We start from the raw sequence: 19,684 nt of genomic DNA, 5'->3' as shown, positions 1-19,684 counted from the left end.
TGTTCCATTACAATTTCAAAATCTATTGCCAGGTTCACCGACTCAAGAAACTAACCTAGAAACAATTTTAACATATCTTGGGTATGATCCTGGAAGATTCTGAGTGCCCTCAACTCCCAGTGGCATCAGTGGAAGTTCAGGGCTCTCAGCACCTCCAAAGGTTAAGCTCTGTATTTTTAGTTTACCCTGGCACTGCCCACTTATGCCACAAATCAAGATAGTTTGAGCATTGTAGCAGCATCCCCTTGTTTGTTCTGGAAAGTGAAGTCTTGGGGAGATGACTCTTCTGTTACTCACAAATAAGCCACACATAATTACAGCATTATACTGAAAAGGAACGAACGTCTCAAGAAAACACATTCCTGTGGTAAATGCTAGGCTTTTCAAGGCTTCTCAGCATGTTACAAGCAGCAAACAAGATACTTTATCCAGATACAACAATGAACAGGTCAAACAAGACACAGCAAGACAACTGCAGAGCATAGCGTTGCACTCATATTTACCTGTATTCGTTCTTCACGTGATGGTTTGCTCTCTCCAAACATGTGATTAGATCTGTTAAAAATATTACAACTAGTTATTCCTGACTGCAGAGTACAAAAAAGTGTAGAGAAAACTTGGCTAAACATGAAATTATATTTTAAAAAGTCTCCAGATATTATTTATGCATTTACATCTTGATAGTTGACATTTTTATTAGCTGGAATGAAAGAGCTATGATATCCTCACACCTTCCCTTCCCCTCTTACCCCTGATTCCATACATAAATCAGATTGTCTGCTACCATTAAAAGTAAACTGCACAGTGAGACTATCACATCATCAGGTGTTCGTGTTAAATGTTAGTCTTCAACAACCTGATACATCATCACCATGTGGTAAATATCTGAGCCTGAGCCCTCTTTTAATAGGACTTTAATGAGAACATGCTCATTTTCTGCTCAGATGAGCCCTATCCCGCAAACAGTCTATGTAGGACTTCGACGGCTGCTCTGGGTGCATGCATTACTACTCTATAACTGTCCCTTGTGTTACTCCTGAGGACATTCTGCGCCAAAAAATTAAAAATTCCATGCCAAAAAAATAAAAATTCTGCACACAATATTTTAAAATTCTGCAAATTTTATTTGTCAAATAAATGTGGAAACTCCAGCATGGCATTGGAGAGCACAGGCCACTGGCTACATGGAGGTGGGAGATCACTGTGCAGCTCCCCCCACACCCCAGGTCACGGACTCATCGGTGAGGCTGCACTCAACCCTGACACAGCGCAAGGCCTGGGCCTGCCCAGAAACACCCCAGGGCCCTGCCCCTCTGTACCAGGCATGGGTGCGCAGGCTCAGCAAAGCAGGATCCAAGTGTGGAGCGGCTTAGTGTGGGGGGATCCAGATGTGGGTTGAGAGGGTTCTGTGCCAGGCAATCTAGGTGCGGGCAGCTCAGTGGTGATCTGGGTGCGGGGGGATCTGGATGCACAGGGGCTTGTTGGGGAAGGAGGGTGGGGTTTGAGTGCAACAGTAATGGGACTCTGCAGGGGGTCCAGGTGAAGGTGGCTGGGGCTCAGCAGGAAGGGGTCTGGGTGTGGGGAGCTCAGGGGGTGGTAGTGTCCAGATGCTTGGGGAGTGGGGCTCAGTGGGGTGGGGATCCAGGTGCAGCTGGTTGGGGCTCAGTAGGGTGGGGATTCGGGTGCGGGTGGCTCATTGGGGTGGTCCAGGTGTAGGGGGAGTGGGGCTCATCAGGGAGGGTCTGGGTGTGAGGGGGTCTGCATGCATGGGGGTTGGGTGGATGGGGGAGAGCAGCTCTCTGTACAGCGATCCGTCCCCCTGCAGCTGAGGAGTGATAGGTGCAAGAAGTGGGGTGGGGGGAGTTTGCAGAGCTTCCTATAGCTGGGGGAGAAATCTGGGGGTGGGTCCGATCTGGGCCCAGATGCCATGCAGGGGAAGAGGAAGTCCTGTCCTGTCCTGTCCAGCCCAGCCAGGACTAGCAGCTGAGCCCAGCACAGAATAGGAGCCACCAGCTGGTTCTTCCCCCGTCCTGCACCCTGCCCTACAGCGATTTACCTCTCTGTCAGCTGCTGGGTACCCAAAACTACTGGGGAGGATCGCACAACCACTTTTGTGGCTTCCCTTTGCTTCCCCATCAGAAAGTCAAAGCAGAAAAGCAAAGAAATTTGCAGGGGACATAAATTCTGCCCAAGTGCAGTGGCACAGAATTCCCCCAGGAGTACTTGTGTACACTGTATTAAAAAATAAATAAATTATGGTTAAAGTAGGTAAGTTCCCTGGTAATACTGGGCACCCAGAGATTGGGCTGTATGAATATTAGCAGCATGTTCATCTGTACCCTCAAGTTTTCTCTCTTTAATTCATAAGGACATTTGCTTTTTGGACTCATTACTATACCTGGATGATCACTACTGGCATAGGATAATAGAAAGCCCCGTCCCGATACATGGGACCCACTCTCAAAGCGAATAGTTGCTTTATTAGTATCCAAGATGATTTCTTTAGGAACAGGCATCATATTGCCACAGTATGGTCCTAAACACAGAAAAAAAAAAAAAAAGATTTCAAAAGCTTTAGACGACATAAATAAAATAGGGAATAGGCAGTCTTATCATAACTAAGGAATTTCACCATAAACTCCTTCTCTTGAAGTATGATTACAAATGTTTACTTCAGATGTTTGGGTTGAGACCGTTGTGGGTCTGAAACCTGAAGTTACTGTAACACAAAATAGCAAGAATCCAATCCTGTAAGTACAGTGAAAACTCTGGCATTTACATTTCTTATTATTTTAGCCTCAAGTGGATAATTGATGCTCTTTGGCCTTTGAAGTATAATATTTTTAAACAGCAGTAACCCCATTAAGGAAAGAGTGGAATATTTAAAGGCAATCCAAGGCATCTATGCAGAGTCTGCAAGATAACCTATCTAGATACACACAGGTCAGGAAACTTTAGCTATGACTGCAACTTAAAAACAAAAAGCATGCATGTTCTTAAAAGAAAACATGTAGCATGAGTAGTACAGTGAAACACGCCAGCACCACTTATGGTATCACATATTCAGAAACAATTTATTTTTATACCAATCACTGAATCTTTTTCTCTCTGTCTTAAAAACATGCTGAAACAAGAAAGCTTTGAAGGGATTTTTAAGTAGACAACGCCAGTTTATTTTACAATCTTTAAATAAAAAGGTTTCAGAGTAGCAGCCATGCTAGTCTGTATTCACAAAAAGAAAAGGAGGACTTGTGGCACCTTAGAGACGAACCAATTTATTTGAGCATAAGCTTTCGTGAGCTACAGATGCCGATGAAGTGAGCTGTAGCTCACGAAAGCTTATGCTCAAATAAATTGGTTCGTCTCTAAGGTGCCACAAGTCCTCCTGTTCTTTTTGTAAATAAAAAGGGGTAGCTTTCACGTTCCCATTGAAATAGATAGGAGTTTTACTGCTGCCAGCTACAATGTCCCAGGATACTGGCTGGCACAGTATTTCCCTGTGACAGACAGGTCAACCTGGAATTATTGGCAGCTCTTCTATTTTCTTCAGGACCCTCCTCCTTTCCCATAGAGAAAATATCTTTGACTGGGAAATTGCCCCCTGCTCTTTCCTACTGAAAGTAAATAGGAAGAGTACCAAGAAGTAACTCAGTCTCCAGCCTCCCCTCAACCACAGATGGCCCCATAAACTAGGAGATAGTTTATACCCATTGGTCTTCATTTATGAGGATGTGTAATACTTACTCTCCAGTAGGATGATGTATGTAAGTTTGCAAAGAGACTTCTATTAAGAAAAAAACATTTGCCCCATAGAGACTACATACATTTAAAGTCAGCATCTCTCTGCAGGGGGAAATTAGGTTGTGTGTGTCCCTGTTGAAGCCTTAAGGAATCTCTCAACCATGACTATAACCCATCTTCCTCTGCCTACCAAGACCATGCCCGTGAAAACAGCATAGTGGTCATTAGCATGTGGTAGAGGAGTTTCCTTTAAAGAACACCAAACCCTACCCATTAACCATCCAGAAGGGAGTCGTTGCTGAATGAAGCAAGGAAATTAAGATTGGTCACTTTTGGTTATGTAACCGAGAGAGAACTGCATCAAAGTTCAGGGAAAGAGAAGCTGGTAGAAGAAAAGAGTCTAGTATATAAACCAGGACTTTGGAGCCTACACAGCTGATTTGGGATATGTGGAAGGCGCAATGCTAATCTCAGCCTTTTGTTTTGTTAATAAACTCAATGTCTAGTGCTGTTCCTTTGTGACAAAGGCCTTGAGAACATAAAACAATCATTAGGGATGAAAGTTTGTTACAGATTTTTCCTAAAGATCAGGGTTATTCAACCCTATGTGCCTGCAATGGTGGAGGCCATGACCTTTGGGATCCATGAAATCACAGTCACAGAACAAATTCAGTGGGCTACACTTTGCCTGCAGTCCCCCAAAGATCGCGTCTATTTATATATAGATATAAAAGGAATTGATTATTTACAGCATCTCAAATATGACTCTCAATGACACTCCACAACATTCTCAAGCCAGCCTTGTGCACGGTGGCATGATCAGAAGTCAGTTATATACAGAACAGGGAGGAAAAAAATTGTGTAAGCCCCCTAAGAAAGACTAAGGCTGGCCCTCGGCTTATAACATATAAGGCAAAATCAGGTATGCACAGCAGTAAAAGAAAAGGAAGCAGCAGCTAGGATTAGAACTGGGCAGAAAATTTCCAGAGTTTGGTGGAAAATGCCAATTTGTAAAACCCAATGTGTTTCATGGAAACATGGTGGGTTTAACAAACTTTTGCGTCCGAAACCTGCCTGGTGGGTTGCTGGGGAGCATGGGCTTCCAGGGCCAGTGGCTTCAAGGCAGCCTCGAATTGGACCTAAACCACATGTTCAAGTGTCAGAATTCTCGTCAAACCAGAAATTCCAAGTTTTAGCCAGCTCTAGTTAGAACACTTCCTTTGTGAATACATGTGCTAAAAATGGCCTATGACTTAGTGAACCAGAGGTAAGCAGCACCTGGCTGAAGCCCGCACACCAAACCCCTCCCGCACCCCAATCCTGAACCCCCTCCTGCACCCCAAACCCCTGTCCTGAGCCCCCCCCCCACAAGCAAACTCCCTCCCAGAGCACACACCCGCAACCACTCCTGCACCCCAGCCCTGATCCCCTGGCCCCAGCCCTGGTCCCTCTCCCGCACCCCCTCCCAGAGCCCACACCCCAATCCCCTGCCCTAGCCCCCTCCCAGAGCCTGCACCCCAACACACTGCCTGAGCCCTGATCCCCCTCCTACATCACAAAACCCTCCCAGAGCTCACACCCCCTCTTGCACCCCAATCCCCTGCCTCAGCCCCCTCCCAGAGTCCACACCCTGCACCCCAACCTACTGGCCCAGCCCTGAGCTCCCTCTTGCATTCAAACTCCCTCCCAGAGCTCACACGCTGATCCCTTCCTGCATGCCAACCTCCTGTGCCAAGCTCAACCTGGAGCCCCTCCCACACTCCAAACCCCTCAGCCCCAGCCCAGAGCTGGGATGATTTAACTGGGAATTGGTCCTGCTTCGAGCAGGGGGTTGGACTAGATGACCTTCAGGGGTCCCTTCCAACCCTGATATTCTATGATTCTATGAGAGCCCGCACCCCAACCCCTTTCCCAGCCTGCTGAAAGTGAGTGAGGGTGGAGAAGAGCAAGCGACGGAGGGAGGGGGGCTGGAGTGAGCAGGGCAGGGCCTCAGAGAAGGAGCGGGGCAAGGGTGTTTGGGTTTGTGAGATTACTGTCATTTCTACATTTTCTTTTAGGTAGATCCTGGGTTTAATTTAAATTCAAAAAGTGGTCCTGTGCTTAAAAAGGTTGGAGACTACTGATTTAGGGGATTCCTGTCTCTTCTACAACTTTATGATTGCAGTTGTTGCTGCAACTAACAGATGGGTAATCAGTTCTTTGTGGCTCTTATATAGTGCAGAATTTTTGGGAAAATAAAAAACACAAACAAACCCAACCCCAACGAGTTATCTGACAGCTGGCAACCAGTCAACTCTTTAACAGAATCCTCAAACTCTTTCCGAATATCCTAATTCTGGGGACCATATATATATAATGAATTCTGCCCATTTCATTACAGTTTCTCCAGCATTGCCCATTCTTGTCCTATTGATGCATTTAGCATTAAAGGGAATTAAGTACCTCTGGTAGAGGATTTTAACTTTTCTTTTTTAAATGGAGCATGCATATTGCAGTATGTGGGCTGCTGCTTCAGATACTTTCCGAATCCTTGTCCTTAATGTTCATGTTCAAATCCGCATCCCATCTTTTCATTAATGTGATTTTTTCCTGTTAGTAACAGTTTAAAATAATTTTATATAAGGTAGAAAATGGACCTGTGTGTTTCATAAGTGTGATGAGTAGTTTTTCAAAATATGTCAATTTTACACTTAGGTTTGTCTTTCTAAGGGAGAAACTTGAAAAAATGTCTCTGGTGCAGTTATTGGTAATGCAGAACTTTAAAACCTTTTGCATGCTGTTGCAGCTCTTCAGAATGATCTGAACGTACAGGCCCAATCTCATAGTAACAACATGCTCCCATGTCCACAAGCTTCCCAGAGATTCATTAGGGTTGAATTTTGGTGTTAACAACTATGGGCATTAGAGGTGATGGGAAAGGGCTTAATTTTTCATGTTATCCCATGCCTCTATTGTTGCTCTCAATAAAGTGGGTATATACACATTTTTTGGCCTGTAGGTTCTTTTTTTATATAGGCAATTATGAAGAGTTTGACTGTATGACAATATAACTGTTCTATTTCTATCCAATATTTATTATGGTTGGGAATTATCCAGTACAGCATATTACTGATTTGGCTTCCCTGATTATGTTGTTTAGTGCTTGATATCACCAGACCCTTTTGCCAAGGTCTTCGTAGGGTGGCCTGTTTGACTTGGTTTCTTGTGTGTCCAAATGAATTGATGATTGCCAATCCACAGTCTTCAGACGTTTCCCCACGATGATAATCAGTAGTGTTGGGAAGAGAAAACTGATTCAAGGTAAGATATTAATTTTGACTGATGTAATTTTGCCTAGCTAGAAAATTTTGTATTTTGACAAGTTTTCCTAATCTGTTCTAAATTTTCTAAAATACATACTATAAAATCATGCCTTTAAAAAAAAAAAGTACTCTGAGGTATTTTAATAAGGTGGTCAGGTCACCCATTTATATTTTTGGTCAGGGCCCACATCAACATCCAGAAGTTCAGAGTTACTGTACTTTATTTTAAAACCTGAAACTACCAAATTTCAGTATTTCTTTTTGCAGTTCAGGTAGCGTGCCAGGAAGGTTTTTACACATGCCATTGCATATAAAATACAAGTTTGTTTCCTACTTTTATTTCATTATATTATTATTTCCGGCCATCTGTGAAGATTTCATTACCATGGCAAAGAGAAGAGAGCATCATCGGTATGTCCTCTTAAAAAGAGGCAATCTTTCAGACAGGTGTCCATCAACTCTTACTGCAGCCTGATCTGAGATTACAACAGATATCCAATTTTCAAATTTGGGGCATAAAGCGGAGTATTTTTAGGGTGCCTTTTAAGGACTGACAATTCTCTCAAAAGCTTTATCAGCATCTAATGATAAAAACGTGTGAGGTTCGGTGGTTGATTCAGCTAAAAAAAAAAAGGTCAAAAACTCTTGTGAATGTTGTTTGTTAACTGCCTATTTAACACAAATGCTGTCTGATCTCAGTTACTGTACATAGGCAGTATTTTTTTTTTTTCAGTCTATTTGCTTGGCAACTTAATTTAACAAAGAGATGGCTGTATATGCCATGCAACTAGATAGATCTTTACCGGTTTTGGTATTACTACAATATGTGCTCCTCTCCAGGTCGCAGTGATCTTTTTTCTTTCAATAGTTCATTAAAGACATTGGACTGGTTATGCCAGTTGTGCTCTGAAAAATTTGCAGAATTCTGGGGGAAACCCATCATGGCCTGCGGATTTACCATTTTTACATAATTTAATAACCTCTATAATTTCTTCAGGTTCAGTGTCCTCCTCTGGGAGCTCCTTGTCTATTTGATCTATTTTAGGTAGTATCACATTAATTACATACTCTTCTCTGTTTAGGATGAGCTGGCTACAAAGCCTATAGCCTCCAGTAAAAATTGGCAAATGCCTCACATATGTCTTTGGACCGGTGGCTAGGTAATATGGAGTCACCCACATTGGAGGAATAATTTTATCAGCATCTTGCGTATTTTTTATATTAGCAGATAGCCTGCCACTTTTGTTACCTTTTTCGTAATAGAGTTGTGTAAATCTAGTTGCCTTTTCTGTCTGTAGTAGTTTACCTCTAGCTTCTCTTGTATACTTTCTAGGATTTGATTTGTGTTTTAAAGTCTTTCTACTTCTCTTAAGAAGTTTGGTGCCTCCTTTTTAAAAAGGATTCTTTACTTATCCAGTGGTACTTTTTATGGTCCTCTCTATCTTCTTTACCAGGTCTCTCTTTCTTTTTAAGTTATTTATTTTTTTTTCTGTAATAGGCTACTTGCTAATAAATTCGTGTTCCTAAATTCACACTCTCCCCTCTGTCTCCTTCCAGGTCAGTCATTCTGCTCCCAATTTCTTCAAATATCAACATGACCTCATTAAGGGACTCGTCTCTCCTCTTTGTCTTTAGCCTTCTCCCCACAAACCGACCCCTGTGCAGCAGGCTGCATCTTGCATCTGCCTGCTCGGACCTCTTGTGTCCCGATGAGTTTGTTGTGGGAAAACAACTTTTTAAATGGTCACTTCTGCATGTGGTTGCCATTTATTAAGCAGGTACTTGGGATGCCCCAGGGGCCAGGGTGGGATGGAGGTGGCAATGGGCTTGGATTATGTTGGCTTCATCTCAGATCTCAAGGCCCAAGATGACACTATGTAGGGCTGGCTGAAAAACACAAATTCCATTTCACAAAAGATTTTGATTTTTGACAGTTGTTTTCATTTTGTATCAGAACGAAAATGAGACCTTTTGAAATTTTTCATGAAAAAGAGACACAACTGCAGAACACCCAACAGCCTAGTTGTCAGGGCATTCACCTGGAATGTTGGGGGATCCAGTTCAAGACCCTGCTGTGCCCAATGGAAGCTGGCACTTAGAGTCAGGACTTTCCCAGAAGGCTTATTGAAAGTTACTATTTTGTCAACTCTCATTTTTAAAGAGCATTAAGTAGTATGGAATGCCTATAAGCTTCAGAAGAAGTGCTATCACTTTACAAAAGAGAGACGTTTAATTCCAGGGAGTGCTTCCAAAAGATTATTAATACAATAAAAGGAGAACAATTCTTTATGTAAAAGCTGAAGGGAAGGTTTAAAAAAAAAAAGTTGTAAGCCCCAGGGAAACAGTGTCATAATAAAAAGTAATTATATTTTAAAAAATCTGATGGAATAAGAGCATTGCCTGCATGCCCTACAATTAATATCCCTTGTACTTCTCCTTTGGTCAGAGCTAGTTAAAGAAATGGAGGTGTGACAGATTACAGTTCTTCACACTGCATTATTAAAGCACAGAGCAATAAAGCATAGTGAAAAATGTAAATCTGTTCTGATCTGAAATAGTTAGAGGGTATTTATTAAAAAAAAGGCAGAGATCTTTCTGTTCATAACAATCTTGCTAAGGTTGAAACGTTGGAAAGATACTGCAGCCAAGCTGTTAATGCTTTTCTTTGGATCAAGCTGTCAAGGTTTCTCCCCCACTCTGAACTCTAGGGTACAGATGTGGGGACCTGCATGAAAAACCTCCTAAGCTTATCTTTACCAGCTTAGGTCAAAACTTCCCCAAGGTACACAATATTCCCCCCGTTGTCCTTGGACTGGCCGCTACCACCACCAAACTAATACTGGTTACTGGGGAAGAGCTGTTTGGACGCGTCTTTCCCCCCAAAATACTTCCCAAAACCCTGCACCCCACTTCCTGGACAAGGTTTGGTAAAAAGCCTCACCAATTTGCCTAGGTGACTACAGACCCAGACCCTTGGATCTTAAGAACAATGAACAATCCTCCCAACACTTGCACCCCCCCTTTCCTGGGAAATGTTGGATAAAAAGCCTCACCAATTTGCATAGGTGACCACAGACCCAAACCCTTGGATCTGAGAACAATGAAAAAGCATTCAGTTTTTTACAAGAAGATTTTTAATAAAAAATAGAAGTAAATAGAAATAAAGAAATCCCCCCTGTAAAATCAGGATGGTAGATATCTTACAGGGTAATTAGATTCAAAAACATAGAGAACCCCTCTAGGCAAAACCTTAAGTTACAAAAAAGATACACAGACAGAAATAGTTATTCTATTCAGCACAATTCTTTTCTCAGCCATTTAAAGAAATCATAATCTAACACATACCTAGCTAGATTACTTACTAAAAGTTCTAAGACTCCATTCCTGGTCTATCCCTGGCAAAGACCAGCATACAGACAGACCCAGACCCTTTGTTTCTCTCCCTCCTCCCAGCTTTTGAAAGTATCTTGTCTCCTCATTGGTCATTTTGGTCAGGTGCCAGCGAGGTTACCTTTAGCTTCTTAACCCTTTATAGGTGAGAGGAGCTTTCCCCTGGCCAGGAGGGATTTCAAAGGGGTTTACCCTTCCCTTTATATTTATGACACAAGCCTATTTAGAAACTGCTCAATTTGGTGTACAATGAAAGCTTGTCCAGACAATTTACTAGATTACCTGAAATACCAGAAACAATACTACACTCATGAGTTTCCTGTGAAGGGAAAAAGTACCTGTCACACCTATAGTTACACAAGTCATTTAATACAAGATATAATAATGATGATAATAAAACTAGTGGGATGAGTCCTCTTGAGACATAATGACAGGTATAAGAATCTTTTGAAATAGGTTTAAGGAAACCCAGTTCTAACAAATACAGGGACTAGTCATCACAGGTACCCATATATAGAAAAATACTCACTTATAAAATTTGTTTAATACTACTTAGTTGCTGAGTCTGGGGAGGAGAAAGCATTTTCCAATAGGTTTTCTGAAGTCAGTTTTGCATTGGTGACTGGCTAATAAAATATGCAAGAACAAGTTACCTGGATTAACTACCCAAATCACTGCTAGCCACTCAGCAGGTTTAACAGCCACCCATGAAGGACCAAATCTGACTCCCATTGACTTCAGTGGGTAAAGTATCTATCCTTCAATCACCCTCCTTTCTCAAGAAGGGTTGAAGGTTATTTCACAAAATAAATAAAAATACCCCCAAGCAATCTGGGCGGGAAGAGAGGAGAAGCAGAGAGGGCTGGAAGATTGAGTTGGGAGGCAAGAGCTGGAAGCTGACAGGCAAAAGAATTGAAATATGGCCACTAAAAAGTTATTTTCTATCAATCTTAAAAAAAAGAAATGGATTGTTACAATGTGTTACAAACTGGGCAAACAAGTCTGCATGACAATTATTCTAGCCTTCCCTGGACCAGTAGTCCACACAGTTAATCTTGTTTTTACATCAGTAGCTATTATTTAAAAGCTCATTTTTTCTTTTACTAGGCTCTGAGCCTGCAGTAAGCTTCAGTAAGCAGTGCCTGTAGAGAGCCCCACTGAGTTAAGGGTCTGCTCACAGAGTGCTCATTGCAAGAGCAGGGCCTTATTCTTAATTCCTTGATGTTTCAGTCCATCTCGCTCTGTGATTAAATGTGTCTTCGGCTTTAAAGCTGTGCCTTTGAGAAGAAGATTGTCTTGCTTCTCTGGAAGGTAGCATGTGCATGGCTATGTTAATATTTAAATGAACGGCTGACAAAGGTGAGCAGTTTTAGTGAAACTGAAGTCAGACTAGTTTTGTCATCTGATTAATAAAATTAATTTTAAACCATTCTAGTGCCGACGTACACAGTTGTCAGAGATTTTTGTTTTAGCGGTATCCATAGGGTCAGCTGTGGTGCCCCCCTGAGTGCCGCATTCATGCGCTGGTATATTAGGAGCAGCCGACCCTATGTCCTCTTGGTTCCTTCAACTCTGACAAAGGACAGGTAATGGAATGGCCATGAGCAACACATCTCGAAGAACAACAGTTATGAAAAAGTAAGTAACCGTTTTTTCTTCGAGTGCTTGCTCATGTCAATTCCATTCTAGGTGACTCACAAGCAGTATCCTCGGAGGTTGGCTCGGAGTTCACAGTCTAGTGACGTACAGCTCTGCTCAAGCCAGCATCATTCCGGGCCCGCTGGGTAACTGCATAATGGGACATAAATGTGTGGATGGACAGCCAGGTGGTTACCCTACAGGTGTCCTGGATAGGTACCTGGGCTAGGAAAGCTGCTTCAGAGGCTTTCACCCTGGTTGAGTGGGTGGTGACAATTGTAGCAGCAGTGAATGCAGGCAGTGATCAAAGAAGAAATCCTCTGAGCGGACACTGGACGACCTTTCATCCTGTCGGCCACCACAACGAACAATTGCATCGACCAGAGGAATGGCTTGGTCCTTTCAACGTAGAAGGCTAGCACCCGGCTGACATCTAGGGAATGCAACCTACACTCCTCCTCCGACTTATGCAGCTTTGGGGAAAAAGACAGGTAAATAAATGTCCTGGCCTGTATGAAACTATGAGACTACCTTGGGCAGGAAAGTTGTGGGTGTGGCCACAACTGGACCTTGTCTTTCTAAAAGACCGTATAGGGCGGTTCCAAGGTAAGCGCCCTAATCTCAGAGATGCGACAGGCGGATGTTATTGCAACTAGGAATGCAACCTTCCAGGAAAGGAGAAGAGAACAGGGAGCCAGAGGTTCGAAGTGGGGTCCCGTGAGCTGTGTCTGCACAAGATTCAGGTCCCATAGAGGAACAGGGTTCCTGATGTGCGGGTAGAGGCCCTTGAAGAACCTGGCAGTCATGTCCTAGGTGAAAACTGACATACCCTCAAGCGGTGGATGAAAGGCTGAGATAGAAGAAAGGGACCTGCAGGGTGTAGCCTGAAGATGATATGTCGAGCACCCAAAGGTCCAAGATCAGCCATGACCAGGCCAACTGGGAGTGCAGGCGGTTGAGGAAAGATCAGGGGTATGGATCCTGGGAAGTGACTGGGGTTCTGTCCTCGGGCGCATCCTCAAAATGCCCACTTCTGGCTTCCTTGGCCTCTGGAAGAACCAGGCTGGGCAGAGGAATGGGAAGATGAAGGGTGACACTGTTTTAAATCCTTTGTCTCTGCCCTTCTTCCTGTAGGAGCGGGACTGAGGGACACCCCACAACCTTGACGGAAGTGGCAGGGGACAGATGGCTTTCTAGCCTGCTCAGAGGTGTGTAGGCCCAAAGAAGGGAGGGTGGCATGGCAATCTTTAAGGCTGCGGAGCCGTGCATCAGTCAGCTCCAAAAAAAGAGCCTTGATTCCTCAAATGGGGGTCCTGGAGGGTACTCTGCAGCTCCTGGGACAGCCTCATGACCACCGCAGAGATGGCTACCCTGGCCGCTAAGTCCGTAGCATTCAAGGCCATCTGGAGGGAGCCTCTCGCCACCGCTTTGCTCTCTTCCACCAAGATGGTGAACTGCTGGGCTCGGTCCTGTGGAAGGCCATCCTTGAACTTGCTTATGGAGTCCCACAGGTTGAAGTTCTACATGTCTAGCAGGGCCTGATGGGATAAACACCCAAAATTGCAGGCTGGCTGTCAAATAAATTTTCCTGCCAAACAAGTCCAGCTTCTTGGCGTCTTTATTTTTCGGTGTGCCGCTTGCCTGTCCCTGGACATGACCAGGGATCATGCTGGAGCGTGGATGTACAGGTATTCAAATCCCTTTGCCGGAACATAGTACTTCTTTTCTGCCTTCTTGAAGGCAGACGGAATAGAAGAGGGGGTCTGCCACACAGACTTAGCAATATTTAGGACCTCTGGGTGCATGAGTAACGCAACTTGGGCCAGGGTGGAAGAGGGTATGATATTAAAGAGGTCATCAGAATCCTCTGCTAGTTCCTTGACCTCCAAGTTCAGTTTGGCAGCCATCCTTTTGAGCAGGGCTGGGTGTTTCTTGAAGTCGTCGGGGGGCCTGCTCATTTGCGAGGGGCCTGTCACCACTTCGTCCGGAGACTATGAAGATGACTGCACCGCAGGGGGAGGGGCTGCTTCCCCTGGCTCATCTGGGGACAGCTACTTGGGCATTGGGGCCTGCTGTGTCGCCCCTGCATCGGATTCAGCACCGTGCTCGGACTCTGGCGTCGGCTGTGCTGGGGGCAGTTTGTCTGATGCAGCCTGGGAGGAACAGTGTGAGTGCAGGACCGGAATAAGAGATACACCTCACGGGTTCCAGCTCTGCCACTGAGCAGGCCACTGCCCCTGCCTCCAGACTGCTGCTGTAGGAGCCGTGCCAGTCTCACGGCCCGGTGGCAATTCGCCTTTTATAGGTGAGGAGCTGAACTGTTCTTCCAACTCAGACCGTTGCCCTTTCAGTGCCCAGGGCGGAGCTGTAGATGGCTGAGTCTGCTGAATGACCCTCATCAGCAACCGGTAAGGAGAGGGCAAGGATCAGTGCCTGCCCAAAGAGCGGTACCGGGGAGCCAGAGACCAGTGCCACGACGGGGAACGATCCTGCACTGGGGGGTGATCAATGCCTGGAAGACCATCTAGGCGATGGTGATCCACGCCATGGTGATCTCGAGTAGGAGGCCTGATGGTACAGGGATCGCTGTTGTGACTCAGGTGTCCTGTCCCTCATAGGTGGAGACCTTGGCATCAGGGACTGGGATCTTCTGACCAGGAATCGAGGATCCAGTGACAGTGTCTTAGGCCATGGTGATGGGGATTGACACCTGCTGTCTGGGGATGCACCGCTGCTTTAGAGGACAGTCCCATAACCGGCTTGCCCATAGATCCTGGGGCCTTAGCTGGCTTGGTGTCTGTGGTGCTGGCAGGCCTACTTGCTCTTTGGCCACTGGGCCTGCTTTGGGCACAGATGGCCCTACAAGGGGCAGGGACCCCTGCCACTCCCAGGAGTCTGAAGTGGGTCCCTGGCTGGGCTAAGGGGTCCAACCGCAGCAGTACCCCCAAGTAGCTCCGGGGCGGGCATGTGGCCTAACATAAGTCCTTTGCCCGAAGCCCCCTTTTTCTGTGGTAACGGCAGCCCTGTTGACTTTCACCGCATCATAGGCACCAGCGAGGGGGAGCAGTGCTGGGCAGATTCCAGTGCTGGTGGTGCACTGTGTAATGATGACAAGGTGCCAGGCATGGCGTCTGATCAAGAGGGCTCTGAGGCAGGATGAACTGCAGCCTCTGTGCGGAGGGCCCTCAAGTGAATATTCCACCCCTTTTAAGTTCAAGGGCGAGTTTTTGCAGATCCTGCACTTGTCCTTTCTGTGGGACTCCCCAAAACACTTTGAACAGCTGTTGTGAGGGTTGCTAAAGGGCATCAGCCAGCTGCACAGTGAGCATGGCTTAAAGCCTGGTGAACAGGACATGCCCCGCTCTGAGGCGAAGTCCCATCCAGGACTCTAACTACTAAACTACTCTGACACTTAACCTAATGGTCTAACTAAGTACCTAACAACAGAAAAACAAAGGAGACAGAACAATGCACTGTAAGAACAGCTAACGCTCTTGCAATGCAAGACAAGGTGCTCTGACCAACTGACCATCAAGGGAGGTAAGAAGGAATTGAGAGGGCATAGGGTCGGCGGCGCCTAACATACCACTGCATGAGCGTGGCACTCAAGGGGACACCACGGCCTACCTTACAGATACTGCTAAGGCAAAAGTATCTGACGACTGTGCATATGAGTGCACACGCACCTAGAATGGAATCGACATGAGCAAGCACTGGAAGAAGTACCTTTACACGTACTCCGAGCCCAAACTATTAGTTACAAGTGCAATACTTGGTTTGGAGGCTTCATCCGGTGAACGCTGATTATTAGTATCTTTGTAGAGCAATGAGCCTAAGTAATGATACTTTTGAAATGCTTCAGGTTCCCTATACCTGCACAGCTTACTGGGATTGTAGAGAGCTACCAGTACCAACTTGAGTCAGAGGGACTTGAGAGAAGTGGCATATTAATTGAGGATAAGCAATTTATATTTTGTTTACTATTGGAATGTTGGTCAATAGTGATTTAAGAGTATGATTTATTGACCTCTTTAGCACAGGAGAATCAAGAGCCACCAGGTTATAGAAGTGCAGGATTTATTTTACAACTACATTAAGCTTCTTTTAATGTTCAGCCATTTAAAAAATGAGATTGTAAATATCGAAGTACAATGGTTTCATACACAGCTTTATTAAAACACAAAAGCATGAAAGGATGAAGAGCACTAAAATGTCAGTTTTGTAATGGAGTTGAAAGGCAAGGTTTAGTAGTTCACCATAAGCAATTTTCAATTTATATATATTTTTCAAGAACAGAATTTTTAAAACCAAAATTATCTATGTTAGTCTATAAAATCTGTGTGCTACAAATTTAAATATTACTTATATTTAGTTTTTTTTGTTGTTTAACTCCTAGAGTCACAGACTTAAAGGGGAAACAGGGGGGAAAAAAGAGCAATCAGATAATACAAATCCTCAAACCCACTCATTTATATAGAGCAATAGTTTCCTTTAGGCTATGGAACATCAATAGTTCAAAAATGAACTCGTGTATGCCCTGCTTTAGTAATTTAGTCCCAACCAAAGATAATTATAGAGTCTGAATCATGATTTACTTATAAGGTTAACGTATGAGGGACATACATATATGGGGGAAGTTATCATTTTTGCCATTGGGGAATTGTAGTTGTACTAAGGGGAAATTTACTTGGAAGCCTCAGATGTATTTTGTAAAATACTTTGTGTTTCTGACTGATTCTCTATACTATATACCAGCTCTTCCAATTTTTGTAGTATCCAGGTGTTCTACTATGTTGATTAAAAGAAATAATTTAATAAAGTTCCCTTTGGGGCTTGTCATATTATTGCATACATCATGAAAACACAGTAGCTTTGCTCACCAGAACTGTTGACTTTCGGACTTCATACATTGGGATTTTTAGTGCATATCAAAGCTTCTTGGATTCTTTGTTTTAAACATTTGACAATTACAAAAATAATGACATTTTAAAATATTGGTCTTAAATTACTCCTATTAAACGTGTTTTCACTACTTACAGAATCACTGATTATTATACAGGCAAAAAGAGAAATCCCTGAAGCTGACATCTTATATACTTGGAAGGAAGGAAACATCATCTAGGGGTAGAAGTACATGATGGGGAGGGATGCAGAGAAGAGACCTGGACTCGGGGTCAGAAGCAGCTGATACTTGATTTAAATCTAAGTATAAATGTAACAAACCATTGCGCATCTTGGTCTCTTGGAGTGGGAGGTGCAGCACTTTCAAAAACATGTAAGTGACTCAGAACTGGAGAACAAAGTCAGAAAGTCAGAGAGACTTACGATCTTTTGGGGCCTACTTAATTATTCTAATGTATGGGATTGGCAATACTGGATTTTTCAAAGTTTCTTAAGTGACTTTGGAGCGTAAATCTCATGGACTTTCGTACGAATACATGAATTACCATACTGAATCAGACCCTAAATCCATCTAGTCCAGCATCTTTCTTTTTTCCAACAGTGGCCAGCCCCAGATCTTTCAGAGGATGGTTTTAGAACCTCACAACATTTATGCTCCTGAATTACTTAGGAGGTTTAGAAAATCCAGTACTGCTAACCCCAATGACTCAAAAACAAGAAGGCAGGCCCTGAAAAATCATGAGACTAAAAACAACCCCCCCCCACACATTATTACATCCTGGGTTCGTTTTCTTTGCCCTTTCCACCCCTCCAAGCCTTTAAAGCATATTTTCAAGCTTTCTTCACAGCCATTAGAGCTAGATACTGCCATAAAAAAAAAAAGTAAACTGAAATTCTCATATTCACATGACTCCAGGAGCCCAGGTGTTAAGAAAAACACCAATTATCATGAACCTCATGATAAAAATTAAGAGTTGGGAACTCTATCACACCCTACTCAATTAAGAAAAATCTTAGAAATAATTACAAAACCAATAAATTCTTTGGAGATGGCAACTTCCTTTTTGTTGTTTGAACACAGATTAGGCCCTTTGGTTTTACCACAAAATAAATAATATTAACATGACCACCTATGTATGATAGAGTCTCCAATTACTATTTCTCGAATACAATATAATTCCATACATTTCCCCTTAGATACTTTTTGCTCAAATTGCCATTAAAAAATAAAAACTTCATTTTAGGGCAGAAACCAAGCATGGAAAATTTCAGCCTGAAACGTGAAAGTTTCAAAATGTTAAATATGAGTTTAAACGAAAACCCAAAGAAAAGCTTAAGCTACAGACTACAGAAGTCCTGCTATTTCTGCTATAAAAATAGTATGTCAACTGAATGCCTTGTTTTTATCCATTAAAATGGAGAGAGAGAAAAAGTCAAAGAACTGACTTATTTTGGAATCTATTTTAATGGTCTAAAGCAAGACCCTTTATTGGCAAAAACCATCACCTTTTATCTGGACATTATATAGAAAGTTGGTGCTGTACCTGCAATACTCTGTACCATTTGAAAATAAGGATATTTTGAGCCATATTACACACATTAATGGACATGTTCTGATTCAAACATAGGAAAAAAAGGGCTTTGCTCTTACCCTAAGTGTTTGTCTACATATCGAAGTTGGCCCAGTTTAAGTAAAGGTGTGATTTTATACCAATATAGTTAACCAGGTGCAAACATTTGTGTAGACACCTGTATACTTGAGTTTGCACCCATAAATTTACTGATGCAAGCCTCATAGATATAAAGCCAGATTTAAATTGATTTAAGAGCGTCCACACAGAGGGTTTCACTGTTTTAACCAAATAGATATAAAATCATACTTTTAGTTAAACTGGTGCAACTCTGTTTAGCACAGGGTTAACTCTCTTTATTCCTTTCTGAATATCTTTTAAAAGCACAAGTGGTAAGAAAAGCATTCAAAAAACACAACCAAACACACAAACAAAAACCACACAAACCTAACACTTAAGGATTCAATGAGCTGTGCACATAGTAAGCACCAAAAATGGTGCCAACAAAACTCACAGCGTGCTTACTCAGGTACAGGGTGGATAAAAATCAGTGATTTAAAAAAAAAATCAGTTTAAATTGGATTTTTTTGATAAAATGCTTTTTGAGGAAAAAACCCATCTAAAGATAGTTTTTATTAAGATACTTTATAGCTCAAAGATATCTCATCATGTAATAGGGATTATAAATTCTAATTCTATAGTATGAGACAATATATTCATGTAGTGTTTATTAAAAGTTTTGTAAATGAGTTCCAATAGTTCATGGATTAGGGATTGAATCTTATGGGGTTCCAAGGGCTTTTGTATAGATTATTTAGGCTAATCTTTCCATCTATCCAATGGGACTCAGTGCTCAGTCTGGAAGATACAATCAGAGATGCTTAGTTTTGCCGTTCTCAAACTGTGGATTTGTGTCTCCAGAGATAACAAGCATGTTAACAGCAAAAATGTTTTAAAATAATTATATAGAGGTGAGAAATAACAGACCTCAAGCCTATTGTCCTCTGCAAATTTGTGTACACAGAGTCAATCCCTTACCTCTCTCTAAAAGTGCAAAGTTTCAAAAAGTTCAATGAATAGAAGATTGTTGGGGGAGGAATAGATCTGGACAAGGAGAAGAAGTCTGGAGATAAATGTGAG

The 19,684-nt window shown here is 43.0% G+C and overlaps 1 protein-coding gene across 1 annotated transcript in view; it reads right to left on the bottom strand.

The window, feature by feature from the left end:
- DCBLD1 (discoidin, CUB and LCCL domain containing 1) overlaps positions 1 to 19,684 on the bottom strand; it is an 88,130-nt gene that overhangs the window by 28,950 nt on the left and 39,496 nt on the right. Inside the window, exons 3-4 of the mRNA XM_077812141.1 lie at positions 2,399 to 2,536; positions 504 to 555 (exon numbers count right to left, since the gene is read on the bottom strand). Of these exons, the coding sequence (XP_077668267.1) occupies positions 504 to 555; positions 2,399 to 2,536 (190 nt within the window). The remainder of the gene's footprint in view (positions 1 to 503; positions 556 to 2,398; positions 2,537 to 19,684) is intronic.

This window comes from Eretmochelys imbricata, chromosome 3, assembly GCF_965152235.1.
Source record: "Eretmochelys imbricata isolate rEreImb1 chromosome 3, rEreImb1.hap1, whole genome shotgun sequence".
Taxonomy (NCBI): Eukaryota; Metazoa; Chordata; order Testudines; family Cheloniidae; genus Eretmochelys; species Eretmochelys imbricata.
This window is presented reverse-complemented; position numbering and strand designations above follow the sequence as displayed.